Raw genomic sequence first — 26,950 nt, forward strand, 5'->3', positions numbered from 1 at the left:
ATGCACTACCATGGCACTAGAAATAAATACAAGTGTTTAATTTGGTGGATATATAATTTTTTAATAATAAAAAAAAGGTATTGATCGAAATCAGAGAATCCAGAACATATGAAGTGTTTTAATCCATTCGTGCCTTCAGTGTTCTTGTGGTTATTTTATCTTTCTCTCTGCAAAGAGAAAAATGTGTTAGAATCACATGAGTACTTTACAGTCTTGGGGCTTGTGTAAACAACAATGCTTTGTAACAACCACTTTATAGGGCACAGTGCTGTCAATGCATTTTGTGACCGCCCTTTAAACAGTTGCCTGGGGAACCTGCATTAACAACTGTTTAGTGCACCGTTGCAGGGCATACTAGGCAGCCTAATTTGAGACTGTCCAGCTTGAATAGGTCTCTCACCCACACTATAGGGTTATTGTGGCAGCCAATCACAGCAATCTTATACCCAGCTACCACAGTGCACTCCAGGGTGAACTGACTACTGCTGGCTGCCTCAGAAACGAGCCAGTCCAGCACCAGTCGCTGATTGACTAATTGTGTCGTGAGGCACTCAACAGTGATCACTTGCCTAAGCTGTCAAAAAATAAATAAAAATGCAACCGATAATTTTCTAGCTTGACAAATAACTGTGTTGGGTTAAAACATTGTTGGCTCCACACTTGGTTGCTGTCTAGTGTTGAAGTACAAATAAATGTATTCTCATTACGTGGGGGAAGCCTTTGACTGTAAACTAAAATTTACATTTATTCAGTGTGCAGGTTTCCCCTCACTACATTATCTTGGCTATCAGTTGAGGTAATTCAAGCAATGTGATTGCCTCTCAAAGTAATCACTCAGCTGTTTAGTAAATTAGCCCCCAGGGTAATTGCCAGGGTTAGATATATATAGTATCAAAGTAAAATTAGACAATATGGTGAAACCAATACAGTCACCTTTAACAAAATAGCAACTGTAGGAAGCAAGGGGGGGAAAAAAAAATTTTGGGGCATATCTCCCATTTGATCCTAGCACATGTATGTGGGATATTGAACTTTAGGAGCAGAATATAGACCACAGGCAAGTGAAGAGGTAGAACCCATAAGGCTTATGACTTACTAGTAAAGTTCAATATGTGAGGGAGAAGGGGAAAGTTACCTCTAAATTCAGCCAAGTGATTTTGGCTCCTAATCTATACCTTTATGCTATAAAAAAAAAAAAGTTCTCACAGGTTTCAGTCAATGCCTCGACGTACCGAGGCATTCACTGGTGAGTGAAAGCAGAAACGATCTTCCATTGGAGGTCTCTCTGCTCTCCACCCATTGCAACCAGTGCATGTGCTGTAGTTACTATGGAAACTGACTTGACTTCACTCCATCCCGACACCTGCATCACTGACTAGATTTGCACTGTTTGGGGATGCGCCCCGAGTGGGGCAAATCAAAGAAGACTGCGAGAAGAGCACAGCACTGCCCAGAGATGGATGTTACTCTATTTGTAACACGCATAAAGCATGATGGCGGCTCTGGAATGGAGACAAAGTGAGCAAATCTCTAGATTTTACATTGATACACCATGTATCTTTGTGATATATAGTAACTATTGCAGGTCAGTGAATTTGCATGTTAGGTTCACTTTAAACAGCCCAAGTTGTTCTCTTACAATTTGTATGCAGCTAGGGGCGAATATTTTGGTCCAAGAAGGACATGGGTCCAGTAGATGAATCTGAAATCTTTAAATTGGTTGCTCTTCAATTATACCCAACCACTTCTCAAAAATCTGACAGTCTAAAATATAGGAGGCTACAGCATTACTTGACTTTTCCAAAAATTGCTCTAATCTCAGTAGCCTACTGCAGTTCCCTGCAACAGCAAAGCAGACATATGTCAGAATATCCTGCCTTTTCCCCATGTGTGGCACACCCACAGGAGTGCACAGGCCAATACCTCGCCACAAACCAGGAAACCCCAGCATCTATTGTCTCTCCTACAAATGAGAATCCAAAACCAGCCTAGCTGCCAACCATATCCCACACAGCGGAGATCTGACTGACCCGGCAGCCGGTAATGAGCAGATGTGGTTCTGTTCTATAAGCGCACTGCCATTTCATCCTTCTCCAACTGGGACACAGTACCGTCACCACATAACTGAGCTATACTCATTACTTATCTGTCTGCACATATGCTCTCTATAATTACTCTGGCATTTTATGCCCAATATGATGGTCTTGCATTTATTCTAAAAATGATAAAAAAAAAAAAAAAAGTGGAGCCAGCCATGGCACGACCTACACAGGGGGGGGGGGGGGAGATTAGTTAAACCTTTCCCATGCAATGCAAGGGGGGCTGGAGACCTAAATAGTTAGACAAAAGTGTCAAGACATTTGTTCCTCTCAAGCTCTCTAAAGACCATTTTTGACAATACATTGCACTAATGGCATGGGGTATCATAATGACATTGTATTCTTCTGACTGTACTTGGCTCTCCAAAAAAACTTACATTACATGTACGACAACTCCCATTCCAGACACTGCATCACGATCCACTGCATTTAGCATGGCTTGAGAGATTGTTTCAAATAAATCCTCTGGTTCCTATTTTGGGTAATGAATACAGAAATTAATGGGTAAAATAAATGAGTAACATTTGGACATGTTTCAAACACAAGGTTAACAGTTGTAACTGGCCTGTTCAAGTATTTGTCTAATGATGCTAAAAGCTACATACCATAGACACTCTTCTGAGTGCACCTCCTTATTGCATACCTTGTTAAGACTTTACAACATCAAGTTTGTATGTATTAAATCTAACTGTGCAGCTTAACTTGCTCTCCTCTGCAACCGCAACTACAGCACATATACTTTATTTGTTATGCTAATTCTTCTATCAAACAATGAAACCAGGGTGGCATCATGGAGGAGGAGCTAGGTGCATGTTTCCAGGCAAGACCCATGATCCTGAATTTGTGGTTAATTCACGTGACATTTAATTGCTTTAGTAGATGTTAACTATTTTCAAATCTGAAGTGTTTTTCCAGAAGGATAGTACATCTAATCCAAAAGCACGGCTATGTTTTTTTCTGAGTTGTAGTTCAGCTCAACACTAAAAGGCTGATATGTCAATAACATCCAGAAATGTCTGCAGATTTAGGATATAAAGTTATAGAGACCCTCTGGCTACAAACATAGCTCATGCTTTGAGTTCACAGGTATGTTGTATTTTTGTCAGTGCCCAATTCATTAGTTATTGCTAAAAAATATATTTTTTTAAATTACGTTTTTCTGCCTCCTTAAATCCCCCATTTCAGTGTTCTGGACTGGCCTCTGCCTTTCAGTACATAATGAACCACTGTGAACACAATGTGAGCTGAGCTGTTCAGAGACAGAGGTTGTAAACTGGATAAAAGGGACAATCAGAAGACATTTGGGGAGTAAGTCAGCTCCAGGAGAAACCAATAGCTTTCAGCTCGCATCACAAAATCCTAGAAGGATTCTGTACTTCCAGTGCAGTCAGTAGGAGTTTTCATGAAGTTTCATTGGTTGTAAAAACAATTTCAATTGTTTGGCATGAACCAAGCCAAAAGTTAGAAAATTGGAAATCCATATCTTGCATAAGAGTTTGTTTAACTCACCAGATCTGGCTCCCAAAGGGACTCACACATTCCATACATCTGCTCCGAGCACGTTCCGCTCACAACAAAATCTTCTGTTACCATCGGGCAACCAATTAGGTCCAATGAACAAATAAAGGGCTCAAATGTCTTGGGGTCCAAGCCAGCAATGACAGGTTCAACATAGTATGGGCCAAACCTGATGGAGTCAAGAATAAATATCCAAAGAACATTAAGGATAAAAAGCAAACCAACAGTTTGTAAAGCCAACTTTACTAATCTGTACAAATTACTTGTGAGGAAACATTCTGAGCACTGGATCTAAGTGAATATTTATGTTTTATTGATCGCATTTTAACATGCAATTCTCTAGATTTTACAGTTTGTGTTTTTTCATTGCTATCCCATACTTGGAAAGCTCCTGTAAGATGCTGGAAGCCACAATATGAAAAATAAATTACTATTCAAAAGCTCTTTGGCATGTTTTAAACTAGTTAATAGATTACATTTTATTTTATATTTTTGGGGTTAGGAATAACATAAAATAATAAAGTCATGTAATAAAAATAAATTACCCGGAAAGAGGTCTCATAATTCTAAAGTCTAACCAGTAGATCTAAGTTCAAGCCATGACCCTTACATGAACACTAACATTTTTAATGTATTTAAATATTTAGAATCTTACAGTGTCCCATGTGGCATTAGATTGTTGGGCCCTCTTTGCAAATAATAATAATAATAATAAAGTTAAACAATGTTTTTCTATCCAGGTGCCTTCAGGTCTTGCCATGGCCACCACTCTGCCATCTCCTGAGATCATCACTGGGATGATCTCAAGCCGATTTAATGCTTCTCCCAAAAAAGTACTCTACTGAGCATGCTGCGCTGTGCGCTTGGAATTTTCCTCATTGTCATGACACTAAACATCAAGCCAAAAAAAAAAAAAGGGGTTCTAGGAGAGAGTGCCTAAAGTGGCACACTAGAGAAACAGCAATGCTCACATTTGTTAGTCTGCAGGGACTCTATATATGCAACAAGACCACTTGGATTTGATGTTTAGCGTTCCCCTTTAATCCTATTCTGAAATTACCAGAAGACATAAGTAGTTTTTGTCTTTAACACCCAGGATAGAACATTACTATAAGAAAAGCTGCATTACTATACAAAACTATTTGGCAAGCAAACAGAAATCAAACTACAAACTGTGTCTCATTTTCGCTTCTATTAGTTTAATACCCTTATTTCAGGGGTTTTTAATTCAACAAGTATATATATTGATGGTGGCATGCCAACATCTTCTCTTTGGAGCACTTGAAGGGTTTTGCTATAAAGGACCACTATAGGCACCCAGACCACTTTAGCTCAATGAAGTGGTCTTGGTGCCAGGTCCATCTAGTGTTAACCCTGCCTGCTGTAAACATAGGTGTTTCAGAGAAACTGCTATGTTTACATATGGGTTAATACAGCCTCTAGTGGCTCTCTCACTGACAGACGCTAGAGGCGCTTCTCACTGTGATTTTCACAGTGAGAAGACGCCAGCGTCCATAGGAAAACATGCCGCACATATGCATTCAGCCGATGATGTCGGAAGGAGGAGGAGAGTCCCCAACGCCGAGGGAGCCCGGCGCTGGAGAAAGGTAAGTGATTTAACCCCTTCCTCTCCCTTCAGTCTGGCAGGAGGGGGGTCATGAGGGTGGGGGGGACCTATTAATAATATAGTGCCAGGAAAACGAGTTTTCCTGGCACTATAATGGTCCTTTAAATTATCAATCTAAGCACCAAAAACACTACTATAAAGATGTGATTCTGGTGCATAGATCATACCACCAGTCAATTTTCAACCCTTTAGGAATTGAACCACCTTATTTTTGCTGCCCTATTCCTGCCTTCCCTTCCTGAAAAGAAAACAAATAACAGGTTTTTCCTTTAAAGAACACTCAAAGAATTATAACCAGTTGATCTCTTTGACGTGGTTACCATTTTATTCATATAAAATTTTACAAGTTCAAATACTTAATAGTCATGTCATTTTTTTTTTTTTTTAACAGCTTTGTCCAAGTTCAATTACATTTTTTTTTTATGTTTTATACATTTTTAAGGTCTTGGGAACCTCAGAACAGGCTCTATGAAAGACTGCAAAACACCCTCTAAAGCAGTGGTAGTCAAACCAATTTCCGTGTCCAAGCAACAGTCCAGATTTAGGTTTTTCCTTTTCTAGAACTACTGACAAACCTGGACTGTTACTGGGTCATGAGGACTGGTTTTAGACAGAGTGCTGTAGTATGGAGGTCTATGATGTGCAGCCTTCATACAAATACATTTCAGGCAGCAAAAGCATTGTTTGCCCCTGTTATCTATGCAACTATAATAAATAGAATGGAGACCACTCTAGGCACCCAGACCACTTCAGCTCAATGAAGTGGCCTGGGGGCCATGTTCCTCTAGTTTTAACCATGCAGCTGAAAACATAGCAGTTTCAGAGAAACTGCTATGTTTACACTGAGGGTTAAATCCAGCCTCTAGTGGCTGTCTCACAGAGAGGGGGAGGTGGGACCTAAGGACTACATAGTGCCAGGAAAATGAGTTTGTTTTCCTGGCACTATAGTGGTCCTTTAATTGCACTGTAACCAACATTATCAGCATAGGTTACCATGGTATATTTTTTTCTTTCTAACATTCTTTATTTAAAGGTATTTGTAGGTTTACAGGTAAAATAGTGTATAGAAAAGAAAAGTACAAAGTATAATAAACACAAGAGGCGTCTGATGTAGTTGCGTTAGTGTTCGGATGAGGCATGATCAGAAATACAGATGGGCTCTTGAGCTACAGGGACAGACCATGTATACATGATGGACAATTAAGGTACAACAGGCGCCGTCAGGTATAGGTAGTGTTGGTCAGACCATGCATACTGTGATACGAGCCCTTAGGAGCAACTAGTGTTTTTTCTTTTGAATGTGTAGAGGTGTTTCTAAAAAGGTCATCTCAGACCATCATGGTATTCTTTTAAGTACATTTACCCTATTTTTTTTTTTTTTTTTATTCTTTATTTTTGCTGTGCAGGTTGGTACAAGGATTCAACAGACGCCACACAGCGTATTGCAAGATATACATTGGATAAACAGTGGCATGAGAGTCCGCACATTTTATATTTTTAGCAAGCTTGGCTAAACGGTTGTGTGTACCTGCTTTTTTTTTTTTTGCATGCACAATTTTATGTTTAATATACAGTTTTTAAGCTTATTCTCAATGAATTGTCTATTATATATATATATATATATATAATACATTGGATAAACAGTGGCATGAGAGTCCGCACATTTTATATTTTTAGCAAGCTTGGCTAAACGGTTGTGTGTACCTGCTTTTTTTTTTTTGCATGCACAATTTTATGTTTAATATACAGTTTTTAAGCTTATTCTCAATGAATTGTCTATTATATATATATATATATATATATATAATACATTGGATAAACAGTGGCATGAGAGTCCGCACATATTATATTTTTAGCAAGCTTGGCTAAACGGTTGTGTGTACCTGCTTTTTTTTTTTTTTGCATGCACAATTTTATGTTTAATATACAGTTTTTAAGCTTATTCTCAATGAATTGTCTAATATATATATATATAGTGCCACTACAAACATGCATAGACCAGATAAATGGGTATAACACGGATATGACTTCTTAGGTATGAACCATACGTTAAGTTACATGCTAGCTAAGTCACTGCTGTGGTTGCTTATTTAGTTGCTGTTCGGTGTTATGTTATTTGTTAAACTTGAAATATTAGTTGTCTAGTGGCATTCTGAGGAGACAAGTAGTTTTGTAGACTACTGGGGTCGAGCTAACTGCTCTAAGGATATTTAGCTAAGCAGTTGCTGTGATTTTGCGCTAGAGGGGATCCCTCAGAGTCTGCCTCTGGGTTAACGTTTCACAGAATAAGTAAAATATCGCTTAATAAAAATGCAAACGAAATGATAAGTAAAATAACGCCATGAGGGCCAGTGGGCAGAGATACTATTAAATACGGATCATGTGTATTACAGATTTTCACCCTATTGTATCGGGGCTGTCCAAGCCGCCCCAGGGGGGGGGGAGGCGAGAGAGCCAGCATGTTGGTCCCGAGCTCTCACCGGCAAAGAAGGAGTCCCACCGCCGTCCGGCACCTGCTCCGCTGCTTCTGTTTAGGTTCGAGGATCTGTCTGAGTGGGTGTCAGAGCGCTTCCCTTCCGTGCTGTGGGTGTCCTGCAAACGTCTCTCAGGTTGTAGCTGTAAGGTGGTGTGCATGCCCCTCATGTTGATCTGGAGGCTGATGACAGGTGCCGCAGGGAGATTTTTAAGTCGGTTGAACAGGCTTGCCGGTTCTTGGGACGTCTCGGTGCAGGCTTGCTGGGAGGTGGGTAGAAGGTCGGTAGAAGGTCGGCTGGGGTGCCGGCAGTTCTCGCTTGGCTGCAGATTCGGTATTTCGGGCGGGATCGTTTGGCGTGCATTGTTGTGCTTTCCCCTCAGTGCAGCTGCCGTCAAGGTTGGTTGTTTCGGCTGTGAGGGTATGCGAGTGTTATCCCGCATTCTTGTGGCATGTTCGGAATGTGGGAGCTGCGGTGACCGCTGTGAGTGTGGGGAGGGAGTCAGCCTCCCCCTCGTCCTCCGTACACGTGGCGCTCGCCATCTTAGATGCTGCTGTCGTGCCCACGGCCCCTTCAGAGGCAGCCCGGCCAGAGCCGCAGGGTGAGGACCGGGATGACCCCCACCGGCATTCTTGTGGCATGTTCGGAATGTGGGAGCTGCGGTGACCGCTGTGAGTGTGGGGAGGGAGTCAGCCTCCCCCTCGTCCTCCGTACACGTGGCGCTCGCCATCTTAGACGCTGCTGTCGTGCCCACGGCCCCTTCAGAGGCAGCCCGGCCAGAGCCGCAGGGTGAGGACCGGGATGACCCCCACCGGTCCAAAGGGGGGGGAACAGGGCCAGGTCCACTATGTTTGGCGCCGTTGGCTGGGAGCTTTGTTGCAGGATAGTAGGGGCAGCGGCCGTCTGCCCCACTCACCGCTGGAGAAGGCCTCCGTTGAGGCCATGGAAAGTTCTCCTCCAGGGGACTGGAGCCCGATAGGCCAGCCTCTCCCTGGATCCAGTGTTCCCTCTGCTTTGGGCGCCTGTGCTGTCGGTCTATTTTCAAGTGTGCAGGCTTGTTATTTGGCAGCATTTTGCTTATTTTTAGTGGATTGTTGCAGGAGCTTCTCATGCTTGCGACCATCCAGCTCGGCGGTCCGGCCCCGCCCCCCATTTACCCTATTTTTGCCTACAATTGTTCTAATCCATGTACATTTATGTCATCCCTATCACCTATTTATCAATGAGCATAGCTGTACACCTTATTTTGCCTCATGCGACCTCAATGGTCAGCCACTAAGTCATAGAAAAACTATGCCACTCACCTTCTCTCATAAAGCAAGTTAGACACCATGCTCATGAATGTTTTGGGTTTAATCTGACATCCTTCCTTTAATTCATAAAGGTTCAGACGAAACTTCAGACGTTGGGACCTAGGACAGTGGATCAGAACTCATATTAGGTTCGAGATTCCATCACAGAAACAGTAGTTTACAGTACGCAATAGCCATTTAACCAACCTAAGCCTATATTTTTATATATTCGGAAGGCTGTAAAATCTATTTAGTTTCTGGAATAACAGACTCATAACAAAATAACTTTATTGTGGAGCTCTGTTCAAGTCTTTACCTCAAAGACTTGAGCAGAACAACTAAAAGTACAAAATACAGCTCTATCTATAAGGATTGCTGGTTAGTCCTTTTCTCAATGACTATACAGTATTTCTCCAATAAAACAATGAAGAATTTGAGTTTGTCCATGGCAATCTGTCACTAATACATACCATGCAGCCTGAAACATTTATTATATAGTGTAAAGACGTGATCAGTACTACAACAATAATTTTCACGTCCAACAAGAAATGTAAGCTCTGTGACGTTATTGAGACTCAAGACAATGGTATATCAAGTAGGTTTGTACGTACATTCTGAAATAGCCTCTGCCTATACTGTAAGTTCTTCCACTAATCCAATTTGTCCACTAAGGATGACATAGGACAGCACTTACACAGTCTGTACGTCTGTTGCAAGACCAGCTAATCCGATATACAAGCGGTCTCCCATAGGGAAGATCTTCTGGAAATCAGTAGTCACCATCTGAGCCTGGACTCCAAAGCGGCGGTCAGCAGCAATAGCCACACAGTTCTTTCCTTTCATGGCCATGACGGCCCCACCGTTATATGACATAATAGACTGCAAAGCAAGATTAGGGACACATTATTTACATAGCCATAATTATGGCTGGTTAGAATTCTCTATGACAGGGTATAGTGAATAGTGCAGGGTTTGACTGACAAAAAAAAACAACCTAATGTATATAAAACTGTATGATGTCTAATGTTGAGTGTTTTCCAAACAATCAAGATTATTGGGTCCTCCCTAAAAAGATAACTAAGATTTACTTGCTTTTAGGCTAGCGCTGCAATGCTCTTGTCCCAAATGAGCTCATTAATGATGATTTAAGTCTATCCAATGCTTTTCATAGGGAAACATTATGAGGCTACTGTGCATGTGCGGCAATTACAATGATATGCCAATTAGCCTCTCTTTATAGAGATTAGCATGAGAAGCATTTGGCGTCTTAATGCAGAGTGTTTTGATGCCAAACGTTAGTCCTGCAACAGGAGTCCCCCCTACTGGCTGGCTGCATTACTAGAGAATGCAGGGACAGTCACTTTTAAGCAGTACTACATTATGCTGTTGTTGTGTTCTGGTGCTTAGAGTTTCCCTTTATTATGTTTTTGGTGTGATTACATCCTTGCCCAAAATAGAGTCACTCTGCAATCCCTGCTGCCAACAATATTTCAACTGGGATGTACAGGAACAGCATGCAGGAGAGGACGATCTCCTTTTCATGTGGAAATCTCGCAAAGGGCTCAGTACTGTTTGTTAGGAAATCCCTCTGCTAATATAAGTAGAGGGAATCCCTAAATTTGTGATCTTTTGATAATAAATCATACTTACCTCACATTATTTTTTTTTTACCATAATTGTGGCACTGTATGTCTTTGAACTTACATATCCTGCATCATGTTTTAATATTCTAAATTTGCAAAATCTAGGCGTATGGATAACTGCAATGGAATTTTGGTACAATGAAAGTTTTATACAGAGTATGTATTCTTTGCTTAAGTTTTGTTAAGAAGCATATAATCCACAAATCATGTAAATTATATGGTCCCAGAATGAATCTACGTGTTATCCTGGCAAAAATCAACTGAAAGTCTAAAGATGCACCCACATGAAATACTTCCTCCTCATCCAAAATGACCAACAGAAAGAGTTGTCAGATGCCATCATGATATTTGGAGATGTTTTAACATTAGATATTATGCTACTACTGAATGGTAACAACATAGCTGCTGCAGGTTCAACACAGTAATCACCAACCAAGGGGGAAAAACTAATAACATTTAGTGGTTGTGACCTATAGACATTTCCTGTTTATCTTCCCAAGCTATGGTCTGCCAGTTCTGTACTGAAGTCATTTTCTTATTGTTTCTAAAATGGTACCATAGCATTGTATGCTCATTGCATTCATTATGAAAGACGGAGGTCTCTCTTAACCGTTACTTAGAACTTATAGACCACTTTTCCCGTATATGAAATACATCCTACCCTTACGTCTTGTGTCACTTTACCCCACTCCCTCTAAGACAGTGATGGCGAACCTGTGGCACGCCGGGCCCTTTCTGTGGGCACGCGGCCATAGGCTCGCCATTAATGCAGAGTAGGCACCTGCCTGCCCGAAACGGCAGGCGCCTACTCTGCTTCCGGGTCGGGAGGCACGGGAGGGATCTTTAAAGCAGCTCCCCTGTCCTCCCGTGAGCAAGCTGTGTGGAGCGTTGCAGCGCGTTACCATGGCAATGCTCCACACAGCATCGCGCGGGAGGACAGGGGAGCCGCTTCACAGATCCTTCCCCTGCCTCCCGAACCGGAAGCAGTACTTGCCACCACAGGACCGCCAGGGATGACTGTGCGCCCCCCCCCCCCCCCTTCATTAACAGTAAGGGGGGGGGAGAGAGAGAAGATAATGATTTACCATACTTTTTTTTTTTTTAAACGTTTACCCCCACACACACAGAACCCCAACCCCCCAGCAGTACCCTTACCCCCCCCCACACACCCAGCACCCCTACCCCCCCCCACACACCCAGCACCCCTACCCCCCCAGCCGTACCCCTACCCCCCCACACACACAGCACCCCTACCCCCCCCCACACACACACACAGCACCCCTACCCCCCACACACACACACACAGCACCCCTACCCCCCCACACAGCACCCCTACCCCCCCCACACAGCACCCCTACCCCCCCCCACACAGCACCCCTACCCCCCCCACACAGCACCCCTACCCCCCCCCACACTGCACCCCTACCCCCCCCCCACACTGCACCCCTACCCCCACCCACACTGCACCCCTACCCCCACCCCCCCCACACTGCACCCCTACCCCCCCCACACTGCACCCCTACCCCCCCCACACTGCACCCCTACCCCCCCCACACTGCACCCCTACCCCCCCCACACTGCACCCCTACCCCCCCCACACTGCACCCCTACCCCCCCCACACTGCACCCCTACCCCCCCCACACTGCACCCCTACCCCCCCCACACTGCACCCCTACCCCCCCCACACTGCACCCCTACCCCCCCCACACTGCACCCCTACCCCCCCACACTGCACCCCTACCCCCCCCACACTGCACCCCTACCCCCCCACACTGCACCCCTACCCCCCCCACACTGCACCCCTACCCCCCACTCAGCACCCCTACCCCCCCACTCAGCACCCCTACCCCCCCACTCAGCACCCCTACCCCCCCACACAGCACCCATACCCCCCACAGCACCCCTCCTCTCCCCCACACCCAGCATCCCTCCCCTCCCCCCACACACACAGCACCCCTACCCCCTGCCACACATAGCACCCCTACCCCCCCGCCACACACAGCACCCCTACCCCCCCGCCACACACAGCACCCCTACCCCCCCGCCACACACAGCACCCCTACCCCCCGCCACACACAGCACCCCTACCCCCCCACACAGCACCCCTACCCCCCCACACAGCACCCCTACCCCCCCACTCAGCACCCCTACCCCCCCACTCAGCACCCCTACCCCCCCACACAGCACCCATACCCCCCACAGCACCCCTCCTCTCCCCCACACCCAGCATCCCTCCCCTCCCCCCACACACACAGCACCCCTACCCCCTGCCACACATAGCACCCCTACCCCCCCCGCCACACACAGCACCCCTACCCCCCCGCCACACACAGCACCCCTACCCCCCCCACACACACAGCACCCCTACCCCCCCCACACACACACACACACACAGAGCACCCCTACCCCCCCACACACAGCAGCTCCCCTGTCCTCCCGCGAGCAAGCTGTGTGGAGCGTTGCAGCGCGTTACCATGGCAATGCTCCACACAGCATCGCGCGGGAGTACAGGGGAGCTGCTTCACAGATCCTTCCCCTGCCTCCCGAACTGGAAGCAGTACTTGCCACCACAGGACCGCCAGGGATGACTGTGCCCCCCCCCTCATTAAAGGTAAGGGGGGGGGGGGGAGAGAGGATAATGATTTACCATACTTTTTTTTTTAAACGTTTACCCCCCCACACAAACAGCACCCCAACCCCCCAGCAGTACCCTTACCCCCACACACACACAGCACCCCTACCCCCCCAGCAGTACCCTTACCCCCCCCACACACACACAGCACCTTTACCCCCCCACACACACACAGCACCTTTACCCCCCCACACACACACAGCACCTTTACCCCCCCACACACACACAGCACCTTTACCCCCCCACACACACACACACAGCACCTTTACCCCCCCACACACACACAGCACCTTTACCCCCCCACACACACACACAGCACCTTTACCCCCCCCACACACACACACAGCACCTTTACCCCCCCCACACACACACAGCACCTTTACCCCCCCCACACACACAGCACCTTTAACCCCCCCCCCACACACACAGCACCTTTACCCCCCCCACACACACACAGCACCTTTACCCCCCCCACACACACACAGCACCTTTACCCCCCCCACACACACACAGCACCTTTACCCCCCCCCCCCCACACACACACACAGCACCTTTACCCCCCCCCCACACACACACACAGCACCTTTACCCCCCCCCCCACACACACACAGCACCTTTACCCCCCCCCCCACACAGCACCTTTACCCCCCCCCCACACACACAGCACCTTTACCCCCCCCCACACACACAGCACCTTTACCCCCCCCCACACACACAGCACCTTTACCCCCCCCCACACACACACAGCACCTTTACCCCCCCCCACACACACACACAGCACCTTTACCCCCCCCCACACACACAGCACCTTTACCCCCCCCACACACACAGCACCTTTACCCCCCCCACACACACAGCACCTTTACCCCCCCCACACACACAGCACCTTTACCCCCCCACACACACACAGCACCTTTACCCCCCCACACACACACAGCACCTTTACCCCCCCCCCACACACAGCACCTTTACCCCCCCACACACAGCACCTTTACCCCCCCACACACACACAGCACCTTTACCCCCCCACACACACACACAGCACCTTTACCCCCCCCCCACACACAGCACCTTTACCCCCCCACACACAGCACCTTTACCCCCCCACACACACACAGCACCTTTACCCCCCCCCCACACACAGCACCTTTACCCCCCCACACACACACAGCACCTTTACCCCCCCACACACACACACAGCACCCCTACCCCCCAGCAGTACCCCTACCCCCCAGCAGTACCCCTACCCCCCCACACACACAGCACCCCTACCCCCCCCCACACACACACAGCACCCCTACCCCCCAGTAGTACCCCTACCCCCCAGCAGTACCCCTACCCCCCCCACACAGCACCCCTACCCCCCACCACACACACAGCACCCCTACCCCCCACACACACACAGCACCCCTACCCCCCCCACACACACAGCACCCCTACCCCCCCCACACACACACAGCACCCCTACCCCCCCCACACACACAGCACCCCTACCCCCCCCCACACACACAGCACCCCTACCCCCCCCACACACACACAGCACCCCTACCCCACACACACACAGCACCCCTACCCCCCATTAGTACCCCTACCCCCCACACAGCACCCCTCCTCTCCCCCACACAGCACCCAGCATCCCTCCCCTACCCCCCCACACACACATCACATCTACCCCCCCCACACAGCACCCCTACCCCCCACACACAGCACCCCTACCCCCCCCCCCACACACAGCACCCCTACCCCCCCCACACAGCACCCCTACCCCCCCCACACACAGCACCCCTACCCCCCACACACAGCACCCCTACCCCCCCCCACACAGCACCCCTACCCCCCCCCACACACAGCACCCCTACCCCCCCCCACACACACAGCACCCCTACCCCCCCCCACACAGCACCCCTACCCCCCCCCACACACAGCACCCCTACCCCCCCCCACACACAGCACCCCTACCCCCCCCCCCACCACACACAGCACCCCTACCCCCCCCCCACCACACACAGCACCCCTACCCCCCCCCCCACCACACACAGCACCCCTACCCCCCCCCCCACCACACACAGCACCCCTACCCCCTCCACACACACACAGCACCCCTACCCCCCCCACACACACAGCACCCCTACCCCCCCCCACACACACAGCACCCCTACCCCCCCCCCACACACACAGCACCCCTACCCCCCCCCACACACACAGCACCCCTACCCCCCCCACACACACAGCACCCCTACCCCCCCCCACACACACAGCACCCCTACCCCCCCCCACACACACAGCACCCCTACCCCCCCCCACACACAGCACCCCTACCCCCCCCCCACACACACAGCACCCCTACCCCCCGCCACTCAGCAGCCTCTGCGTGCGCGCACTCAGCAGCCTCTGCGTGCGCGCACTCAGCAGCCTCTGCGTGCGCGCACTCAGCAGCCTCTGCGTGCGCGCACTCAGCAGCCTCTGCGTGCGCGCACTCAGCAGCCTCTGCGTGCGCGCACTCAGCAGCCTCTGCGTGCGCGCACTCAGCAGCCTCTGCGTGCGCGCACTCAGCAGCCTCTGCGTGCGCGCACTCAGCAGCCTCTGCGTGCGCGCACTCAGCAGCCTCTGCGTGCGCGCACTCAGCAGCCTCTGCGTGCGCGCACTCAGCAGCCTCTGCGTGCGCGCACTCAGCAGCCTCTGCGTGCGCGCACTCAGCAGCCTCTGCGTGCGCGCACTCAGCAGCCTCTGCGTGCGCGCACTCAGCAGCCTCTGCGTGCGCGCACTCAGCAGCCTCTGCGTGCGCGCACTCAGCAGCCTCTGCGTGCGCGCACTCAGCAGCCTCTGCGTGCGCGCACTCAGCAGCCTCTGCGTGCGCGCACTCAGCAGCCTCTGCGTGCGCGCACTCAGCAGCCTCTGCGTGCGCGCACTCAGCAGCCTCTGCGTGCGCGCACTCAGCAGCCTCTGCGTGCGCGCACTCAGCAGCCTCTGCGTGCGCGCACTCAGCAGCCTCTGCGTGCGCGCACTCAGCAGCCTCTGCGTGCGCGCACTCAGCAGCCTCTGCGTGCGCGCACTCAGCAGCCTCTGCGTGCGCGCACTCAGCAGCCTCTGCGTGCGCGTGTGTATGTATTCAGCAGTCTGTGTGTGCGCGTGTGTATGTATTCAGCAGTCTGTGTGTGTGTGTGTGTATGTATTCAGCAGTCTGTGTGTGTGTGTGTGTATGTATTCAGCAGTCTGTGTGTGTGTGTGTGTGTATTCAGCAGTCTGTGTGTGTGTGTGTGTATTCAGCAGTCTGTGTGTGTGTGTGTATTCAGCAGTCTGTGTGTGTGTGTGTATGTATTCAGCAGTCTGTGTGTGTGTGTGTGTATGTATTCAGCAGTCTGTGTGTGTGTGTGTGTGTATGTATTCAGCAGTCTGTGTGTGTGTGTGTGTGTATGTATTCAGCAGTCTGTGTGTGTGTGTGTGTATGTATTCAGCAGTCTGTGTGTGTGTGTGTGTGTATGTATTCAGCAGTCTGTGTGTGTGTGTGTGTGTGTGTATGTATTCAGCAGTCTGTGTGTGTGTGTGTATGTATTCAGCAGTCTGTGTGTGTGTGTATGTATTCAGCAGTCTGTGTGTGTGTGTGTATGTATTCAGCAGTCTGTGTGTGTGTGTGTATGTATTCAGCAGTCTGTGTGTGTGTGTGTATGTATTCAGCAGTCTGTGTGTGTGTGTGTGTGTATTCAGCAGTCTGTGTGTGTGTGTGTGTGTATGTATTCAGCAGTCTGTGTGTGTGTGTGTATGTATTCAGCAGTCTGTGTGTGTGTGTGTATGTATTCAGCAGTCTGTGTGTATGTATTCAGCAGTCTGTGTGTGTGTGTGTATGTATTCAGCAGTCTGTGTGTGTGTGTGTATGTATTCAGCAGTCTGTGTGTGTGTGTGTATGTATTCAGCAGTCTGTGTGTGTGTGTGTGTATGTATTCAGCAGTCTGTGTGTGTGTGTGTGTATGTATTCAGCAGTCTGTGTGTGTGTGTGTGTATGTATTCAGCAGTCTGTGTGTGTGTGTGTGTATGTATTCAGCAGTCTGTGTGTGTGTGTGTGTATGTATTCAGCAGTCTGTGTGTGTGTGTGTGTGTGTATGTATTCAGCAGTCTGTGTGTGTGTGTGTGTATGTATTCAGCAGTCTGTGTGTGTGTGTGTGTATGTATTCAGCAGTCTGTGTGTGTGTGTGTGTATGTATTCAGCAGTCTGTGTGTGTGTGTGTGTGTATGTATTCAGCAGTCTGTGTGTGTGTGTGTGTATGTATTCAGCAGTCTGTGTGTGTGTGTGTGTATGTATTCAGCAGTCTGTGTGTGTGTGTGTGTATGTATTCAGCAGTCTGTGTGTGTGTGTGTATGTATTCAGCAGTCTGTGTGTGTGTGTATGTATTCAGCAGTCTGTGTGTGTGTGTATGTATTCAGCAGTCTGTGTGTGTGTGTATGTATTCAGCAGTCTGTGTGTGTGTGTATGTATTCAGCAGTCTGTGTGTGTGTGTATGTATTCAGCAGTCTGTGTGTGTGTGTATGTATTCAGCAGTCTGTGTGTGTGTGTATGTATTCAGCAGTCTGTGTGTGTATGTATTGCATTTTTTCGAGATACTAATAAATATAAGCTTAATTTTATCTATTTATATCATTATTTAAAATTTGTATCATTGAACTCTCTGTCGTTGTGTTCTTTTAAAACAAAAGTTGTTAATTAGTTCGGACAACAGTACGAGTTGTTTTTTCTAAACTTAAACCTCAATATTCAGGTTTAATTGCCGTGTTGGCACTTTAAGGAAAAAAAATTGGCATGTATTGCGGTTTGGGCACTCGGGCTCAAAAAGGTTCGCCATCACTGCTCTAAGATATAGCGTGTAGAGAGTTAATAGGAAAACAAAGCTGTATTCCTAGCACTATAATGTCCTACTGCCTCAGCGACAATTAAAGGGTATAAAAAAAAACCTTGGCGCTAGTTGTCTCCTGTGAAGTCATCACGAGGGGGGAACTGAATGTGAATATGCAGCGAGTGCTGAGTGATTATGCCTTAATTGATTCAATGCTTTCCTATGGCAGACTTCAAAGATGCAGGGCATCGTTGTGGAGGTTTGATATCATCCTGCGCTGTTTACAGCAGGAAGTGCCTCTAGCAGCCTTAACACTGCAATGTTTTCAGCTGCAGGGTTAAGAGGTCAGTGCACCCAGACCACTTCAATCAAATGAAATGGTTTGGGTGCCTATAGTGTCCGTTTAAAGGCACACTCCAAATGTCAAAACCATACAACTATTTTGAATGTTGTTGTGTTCCTTTACCTATACTTGATCCTGCCAGAAGAAATAACATACAACATTGCCTCCATAATATCCACTACTCCAAACATGCCTGGGTTCCCTTTTTCCCTGACTCCCCAAAACACAGGAGCCTCGTTTTCCTCCATTAGCACTGCAACATAACAGAGCCTCCCTCTCTGTAGCCCCCTGACACCCCAACACGACAGGTTCTACTTTCCTTTTCCTGATAGCCCAGCACGGAATGTCCTTCCCCTGGCATCCCAACACCCACTTTCCATCTCCTGGCACCCCAACACGACAGCTTCTAATGTCCTTCCCCTGGCACCCCCCTTCCTTTCCCTGGCACCCCAGCAGCCCAACACGCTGGGGAGCCCCTTCACACACCCCTCCCCCTTCTGTCCTGGGATTTCCCCGAGCTATACTGTCTCCCCCCGGCTCCCTCCTCCTCCATTGTCCTCTTGGGTCTCACCATGGCTGCTCCGTGTCGTTTCCCTCTGTGCGAAAGCGAAACCCAAAGCCGGTTACAGCAGCGCTCTGCAGACCCCTCCCACAATGCGCTGATTGGTGAGAGAAATAAAACAAGTGGCTGCTGATTGGGCTGGGGTCTTGTCAGTCAGCGCTAATTGGTTAACTGGGTCTGGGAGAGGCGTTTGGAACGAAAAAGCTCAGTCATAGGGAGCCTCACTGCATGCTGGGATACCAAGTAAACCGGAAGTAGAATGATGCATGATGGGTCCTTGGAGGACCGGAAGTGGTCGAAATGCCAAACGAGAGAGATGGGAGACCGGTGCCATGACAACACATAATAGCCATGTGAGAGAAGAGGAAGGCCCATGTCATGTCCAGTGATGGAGTCAGGTGGAATGAACTGATGTATTTTCTGCCTGTATATTTGGTAGGGGGAGCAGGATACTTTTTTAAAAGAGGAGCTGTGACATCACATGATTTATTTTTTTCTTCATATTTTGTTTACGCATTTCCCAATAATTAACCCCTTAAGGACCAGGCCTCTCTTTACACTTTTGTGGTGTTTGTGTTTAGCTGTAGTTTTCCGCTCTCTCATTTACTGTTCCCATACAAATTATTATATATTGTTTTTTTCAGGACAAAAGGGACTTTCTTTACATACCATGATTTATATAATCTCATGTAATTAAAAAAAAAGAAAAAATATGATGAAAATTTGAAAAAAAAATACATGTTTTTTGACTTTTATGTGAAAAATCTTTTACTCATCTACAAAAGCGAATGAAAAAAACTGCTAAATAGATTCAAAATGTTGTCCTGAGTTTAAAATTACCCAGTGTTTACATGCTTTTTGCTATTTTTTTGCATGTTTTAGGGCTATAAGTACAAGTAGGACATTGCGGTTTCAAAACATACATTTTTAAAATGTATCAATAGTGACATTGTAACACTATCTGTCATAAATCTCTGAATAACACCCCACATGTACATTTTTTTTTTTTTTTAAAGTAGACAACCCAGGGTATTCCAGACTTTTTTTTTTAGTAGCCACTTAGTCGCAAACACTGGCCAAGGTTAGCGTTCATATTTGTTTGTGTGTGAAAAAAGTAAAAAACTAAATTGAACGCTAATTTTGGCCAGTGTTTGTGACTAAGTGGTTACTAAAAAAGACTGGACATACCCCATGTGCAATACCTTGGGTTGTCTTCTTTCGCAAATGGTATGCCATCATGGGGGTAATTCTCATTCCTGGGCTACCATACGCTCTCAAAGGCAACATAACCAACCTGGCCATTTTCAATGTAAAAATATTTGACCCGGGGGGCGGGGCTTGACCAGCATGGCGGACGGTCGCAGCATGCAGGAGCTCCCTACTAACCTACACTGTCAAGCGACTTGCTGGGACTCCTGCCGCTCACATCATGCTCCAAACGGGTACCCATCTGCCGCAGACTACGGCTGGAAAGTCCCGAAGCGGAAAGCCGAGACGCTGATAGGCAAAAGCCAGGTGGAACAGCTGCGGCCTAGCAGGGGTTGCGGGCGGGAGAATCGGCCGATCTCCCGTCCCTCTCCTCCCCTACTAACGAGTCCTCACAAAGTCCCGTTCCCCCCCCCCCCCCACAGGTCCGGGGGGGATATCCCGGTCCACCGCATACAGCATGGGGCTAAACCCAACCCATATACGGGAGCCCATACCAGCAGCAAGACAGCTGGGGGAACGCCGGCCACGTGGAAGCCTGAGGAGGCACGGAGCGAGCTGGGATATGAGGCGAGAATGGACAGAATTTTCCAAATCTTTTGGCGCAAACTGGAGGTACTAATGTCCCGTCCAGCCCAGACCCTCCTGAGGGCCGAGGCCTCGCACCACCGACGGCCTGATTCACGGCGATTCAGCGAGCAACCTCTCACTCACAGACCTCATACATGGCGGTGGCATGACACATGCCAGGCTAAGGCGGACAGCGAGAAGGGCCAACCACGACCCCACAAGCCAAAGGTGCCTCAAACTCAAACCAATAGGCCTAACTCAGCCAGCAGTGTCCCAGTCAGGCTCAAAGTCTCACCTCAAGGCCCAAAGCTTCACCCGCAACAGCAGGGGCGAGGTACTATCACACTGCGACAAACCGCCCGACTACTCACTCACTTACCAGAAGCCTCTACCATAGGCCGTCTACAACGCCTTCCCAGGCTGAAGACCGCATGGAGTCCGACTCCAAGACACCAACCACACCGCCGGAGGCTCGCCCGCCGCTGGCGGCAGCAGAACACCCGAGCCCCGCTCTCTCCGAGCAACAGAGTCGGTGGGACACAGGTGAAGGCCTTCATAATGACCTGGGGCCGGCCGACGGCCGACGCCTACTCGCACCATGCCGTACCCCGGTGGCTCATTCTTAACGACGGTGCCAACTTCCCCACCATGCCCAGCAGAGGTATTGGCTGAACAGACCCCACTAACTGGCGTCCCCACCATCACCACTTTTAGCTGATAGACGCAGTGCTCTAGCCTGAATGACCCCCATGGACTCTCCTTGCTGGACTCCCACTTGTGCATATGCCCCCCATTTTGCCTACTCGTATGACTTTATGTTATTATTTTATTTTAAGCTCTGATACTACTAAAAAGTTTGACGATAATGCGACAAAAGTTAGAGCGACAAAAGTTAGAGCGACAAAAGTTAGAGCGACACATGTTAGAGCGACACATGTTAGAGCGACACATGTTAGAGCGACACATGTTAGAGCGACACATGTTAGAGCGACACATGTTAGAGCGACACATGTTAGAGCGACACATGTTAGAGCGACACATGTTACAGCGACACATGTTACAGCGACACATGTTACAGCGACAGGGGTTAACACGACAAAAATTACTATTTCTGTGACTAACGAGAGCACTAAAGCGACTGACCGTAGCATTAGAACGACCGTTTCTTGCCTGAAAGCGAATAACTATATCACCCTTCAGCTACTGAAACTAAACGACTGAAACACTCACTAATACTGACTAGCCGAGACCCTGCTTGATTCTGCTAATACTATTTACTGTTTTGCTTGCCTGTAGACGTTAAACCATAATATATAAAAAAGAGGCACGAATACTAAGGAAATGTTAGTTACCATTGTTAGCGAACCCTATACTGTATTCTAAATGCACATTTCCCTCTCTCTATTCTGTATCCCAACTACCATGCCTCAATAAAATACAGATTGACAAAAAAAAAAAATATTTGACCCTGTAACTTTCAAAAACGCTATAAAACCTGTACATTGGGGGTACTGTTATACTCAGGAGACTTTGCTGAACACAAATATTAGTGTTTCAAAACTGGAAAATGTATCACAACAATTATATCATCAGTAAAAGTGCTGTTTGTGTGTGAAAAATGCAAAAAAAAGTCACTTTCACTGACAATATCATCGCTGTGATATGTTTTACTGTTTTGAATCACTAATATTTGTGTTCAGCGAAGTCTCCCGAGTAAAACAGTACCCCCCTATGTACAGGTTTTAGGGTGTCGTAGAACGTTACAGGGTAAAATACAGTGCTAGCAAATTAAATTCTCTGGACTTTTGACCTGGGTTGGCAGGCAGGTCCCTCAAATTGCAATCAATAAAATCACTTAGTTATGTAAAAATATTACATAAATACACACGTAGAATTTAAATATACCGTATTTTTCGCTCCATAAGACGCACTTTTTTTACCCTCAAAAGTGAGGGGAAATGTCTGTGCGTCTTATGGAGCGAATGTGAAGCTTTACTTACCTGTCTTGAAGCGTGGGCCGGCTTCACAGCTCGCACCGCGGTACTGGAACTTCAATTTCAGGTTCCGGTTTCCGGCGGGACTGAAAGGAAATGCGCACTCAGTGTGCACACTTCTTTTCAGTACCGCCGGAAACCGGAACCAGTGTGCACACTTCCTTTCAGTACCACCGGAACCTGAAATTGAAGTTCCAGTACCGCGGTGCGCGCTGTGAAGCCGGCCCACGCTACAAGACAAGTAAGTCATTGGGGGGCACTATGGGACAAGGGGAGGTGACACTATGGGACAAGGGGAGGGGGACACTATGGGGCACTATGAGGGGAGGTGGACACTATGGGACAAGGGGAGGGGGACACTGGGGGACACTATGGGACGAGGGGAGGGGGACACTATGGGACGAGGGGAGGTGGACACTATGGGACAAGGGGAGGGGGACACTGGGGGACACTATGGGACGAGGGGAGGGGGACACTATGGGACGAGGGGAGGGGGACACTATGGGACGAGGGGAGGGGGACACTATGGGGCACTATGAGGGGAGGGGGACACTATGGGGCACTATGCGGGGAGGGAGCACTATGGGGGCAGGGGTGGGGGACACTATGGGACAATGGGAGGGGGGACACTATGGGAGGGAAAGTGCACTATGGGACAAGGGGAGGGGGGGAGAACACTATGGGATGAGGGGAGGGGAGAACACTATTGGACAAGGGGATGAGGGGGTTAAAGAACACTATTGGACAAGGGGATGAGGGGGTTAAAGAACACTATTGGACAAGGGGATGAGGGGGTTAAAGAACACTATGGGACAGGGGAGGAGGGGTTGAAATCACTATGGGACAGGGGAGGGGGGTTAAAGATCATTATGGAACAGGAGAGGGGAGTGGGTGGTAAGGAACACTGGGACAGGGTAGAAAAAAAAATATTCTGAACAAACTTTCCCATAGTAAGAAACACTATGGGACCGTTTGTTCAGAATCTTTTTTTTCTGGGTTTCCTCCTCTAAAAACTAAGTGCGTCTTATGGAGCGAAACATACGGTGTATGCATATTTATATATTTGAAGTCTACGTGTATATTTATATAATTATTTATGTAATTTTGTATATGGACATATGTATAGTTCGTATTCTTTTTATTTATATATATATATATATATACAATTTCATTCTAAGTGTATTTTGATATAAATATATATATAGATTAATATCAAAATACAGTTAGAATAAAATTTCATTTTAGATATATAATTTTTATTATTATTTTTACATTTTTTAATTTACTTATTAGAGAGCTGCTTCCTAGATGCCTCCTTCCGGTCCTGCCGACACGGAAGCAGAGTAGGTGCCTGCCATTTTGGGCAGGCAGGTGCCTACTCTGCATTGATGCCGAACCTACGGCCAGAAAGGGCCCGGCGTGCCACAAGTTCGCCATCACTGGTATAGACCATGCCCCTGCAGTTTCAACGCTCAATTCAATGCCATTTAGGAGTTAAATAACTTTCTTTTTTATCTCATGCAGCCCTAGTCACACTTCCCTGCATGTGATTTGCACAGCCTTCATAAACACTTCCTGAAACATTACCTATATATTGTAGGTCCCTGTATTGCACATTCTGTTTAATGTAGAATTTCCTGCTCTGTCAATAGCCTCATAGACCCTGCAGAAGTCTCCTGTGTGTGATTAAAATTCACTTTACTGAGCAGGAGGTAAAAAACAAAATGTTAAAGCAAGTTAACATCTGATAATCTGACAATGAAACCATATTTTCATGCAGGCTGTGTGAGTCACAGCCAGGGGTGGACTGGCTAGGGCTGCATAAACAGACATAATTGGCAGAGAATTGAGCGGTTAGACTGCAGGGGCATGATCTACAGTCATGGGGAAAAGAAAGTACACCCTCTTTGGTTTTACATATTAGGACATAATAACAATCATCTGTTCCTTAGCAGGTCTTAAAATTAGGTAAATACAACCTCAGATGAACAACAAATGACATATTACACTGTGTCATGATTTTATTTAACAAAAATAAACCCAACATGGAGAAGCCATGTAAAAAACTAAGTACACCTTATAATTCAATAACTTGTAGAACCACCTGTAGCAGCAATAACTTTGAAGAAATAATTTTCTGTATGAGTTTATCAAACTGTCACATTGTTGTGGAGGAATTTTGGCCCACAGTTCTTTACAACGTTTCTTCAGTTCAATGAGGCTTCCTGCCACAACACTTCTATCGGGTTGAGGTCTGGATTTTGCAACACCTTGATGCTTTTCTCTTGCAGCCATAATGTTGTAGATTTTCTGTTGTGCTTTGGATCATTGTCCTGTTGCGTGACCCATTTATGGCCAAGCTTCAGTTGTCGAACACATGGCCTCACATTTGACTCGTAGAAACATAGAATGTAACAGCAGACTATCTAGTCTGCCCAATTTTCTAAATACTTTCATTAGTCCCTGGCCTTATCTTATAGTTAGGATAGCCTTATGCCTATCCCACACATGCTTAAACTCCTACTGTGTTAACCTCTTCCATTTCAGCCGGAAGGCTATTCCATGCATATTATTTTTAAACCTTTGTCCCTCTAATTTAAGACTGTCCTCTTGTTGTGGTAGTTTTTCTTCTTTTAAATATAGTCTCCTCCTTTACTGTGTTGATCCTTTATGTATTTAAATGTTTCTATCGTATTCCCCCTGTCTCGTCTTTCCACCAAGCTATGCATGTTAAGTTCCTTTAACCTTTCCTGGTAAGTTTTATCCTGCAATCCATGAACCAGTTTAGTAGCCTTTCTCTGAACTCTCTCTAAGGTATCAATATCCTTCTGGAGATACAGTCTCCAGTACCGCGTACAATACTCCAAGTGAGGTCTCACCAGTGTTCTGTACAATGGCATGAGCACTTCCCTCTTTCTACTGCTAATGATGTAGATTAATTTAGAAATAAACAAATATGTTTAAATGTCTATCTGTTCCTGTCCAAATCTGAGAGGATTCAATTGCGTATACGCAGAAGTAAGTTCACACTGACACACGGAGTTCAGGTTAAAAGCACTTCGAGAAAATTTAATGGCATCTGATTAAAAGCGGGCTCGCAGACCCTTATAAGAGCAAAATTACATCATCATTGCATATCAAGATAACAGTAAATAAACATCAGTAATTGGATTAAGTGTTAAGTGGTTATGTCAATGTCCACCCATCAATATTATTAATTGGCTCAAGAACTAAGTGGTTAGCTAGGTGTCCTCCCACCGGGAGGTGGCGTTATTTTGGACACGGGTGTGGACAGATGGCTCAAGCGCCATCTTACCCAGCACGAGGCTTACTCGGTAGGAAGGGGGCCTTGGGCGTCATTTTGGGTAGTTAGTGATGTCAGACTCGTGGTCAGATTCAGGGTTCTTTTTTATGAAAGAACATTTCATTAGAGCAGCTTTCTCATGGCCTTGGTTATACTTTGTTACATGTTACAGGAACTCTATAAGTCCGGTGTTAGTCATGTCCTTCTAGAAAATACAGTCTCTATTCATTATACTAAATGCTGTTAGGAAATTCTGTCATGTAATGTAGTTAAAATGGAGAATCTGTCATGAAATGAAGTTAAAATGGAGTTAGTACAAAAATTCAATACAGGTTTTTTAATAATTCTACATCAGTCCCCCCTATGAAATGTTAGATTCTAAAAAAGATAAACTTTATTTGTTAATACCAGAAGACGTGTTAGCCCAAAGGCACAGAAACCCAGTGACCGCTAGCTAGGTGTTATTGCAAAGTGCAATTCTGTCCCTTCCTTTCCCTAACAGGCTGCAGCACATCCGTCAATACGGTCAGGAAATCTCTTCACTCCGCTGGTGGCCCATGGTGGCTAGTCCACCACTTCTCCGCACGGCAGTCAGTTCCATAGAGACGGACGCTATCCCTAAGCTGGTTCCCTACCTAAAACTCTTGCACTTTATCAGTGAAAGGGATAGTTTGCAGCGGTATACAGGGTGAGTTGAGATCTTGGAAATCTTGGTCATCAACTGTCAGATGTGCAAAAGTTGGTGTTGCTTGGTCTACAGTGTTCTGTAGGAATTTTCTCAGACAAGGGAGGACACAACAAACGAGAAGAGCAAAAATAAAAAGAGAAATTAGTATTGCCATACCAATATGCATTAAAG

The 26,950-nt window shown here is 47.1% G+C and overlaps 1 protein-coding gene across 1 annotated transcript; it reads right to left on the minus strand.

Moving 5' to 3' along the window:
- Window positions 1-41: 41 nt before the first annotated feature.
- Window positions 42-19,135, minus strand: PSMB3 (proteasome 20S subunit beta 3). The gene is made up of 6 exons (XM_063425370.1): window positions 19,027-19,135; window positions 9,705-9,889; window positions 9,023-9,130; window positions 3,609-3,786; window positions 2,477-2,571; window positions 42-167 (listed from the first exon to the last, which is right to left on the minus strand). The coding sequence occupies exons 1-6, from the start codon at window positions 19,027-19,029 to the stop codon at window positions 119-121; spliced, it is 618 nt and encodes a 205-aa protein (XP_063281440.1). The 5' UTR covers window positions 19,030-19,135; the 3' UTR covers window positions 42-118.
- Between the last annotated feature and the right edge of the window lie 7,815 nt (window positions 19,136-26,950).

This window comes from Pelobates fuscus, chromosome 6, assembly GCF_036172605.1.
Source record: "Pelobates fuscus isolate aPelFus1 chromosome 6, aPelFus1.pri, whole genome shotgun sequence".
In the NCBI taxonomy this organism is placed as follows: domain Eukaryota; kingdom Metazoa; phylum Chordata; class Amphibia; order Anura; family Pelobatidae; genus Pelobates; species Pelobates fuscus.

Bases quoted from the DNA above. Each gene is read 5' to 3' on its own strand.
- PSMB3 (XM_063425370.1), bottom strand. The intron at 2,572-3,608 runs GTGAGTTAAACA...TACCCAAAATAG, and splicing joins CCCTTTGGGAGCCAGATCTG to GAACCAGAGGATTTATTTGA. The intron at 168-2,476 runs GTAAGTTTTTTT...TTCTCTTTGCAG, and splicing joins GGAGTTGTCGTACATGTAAT to AGAGAAAGATAAAATAACCA.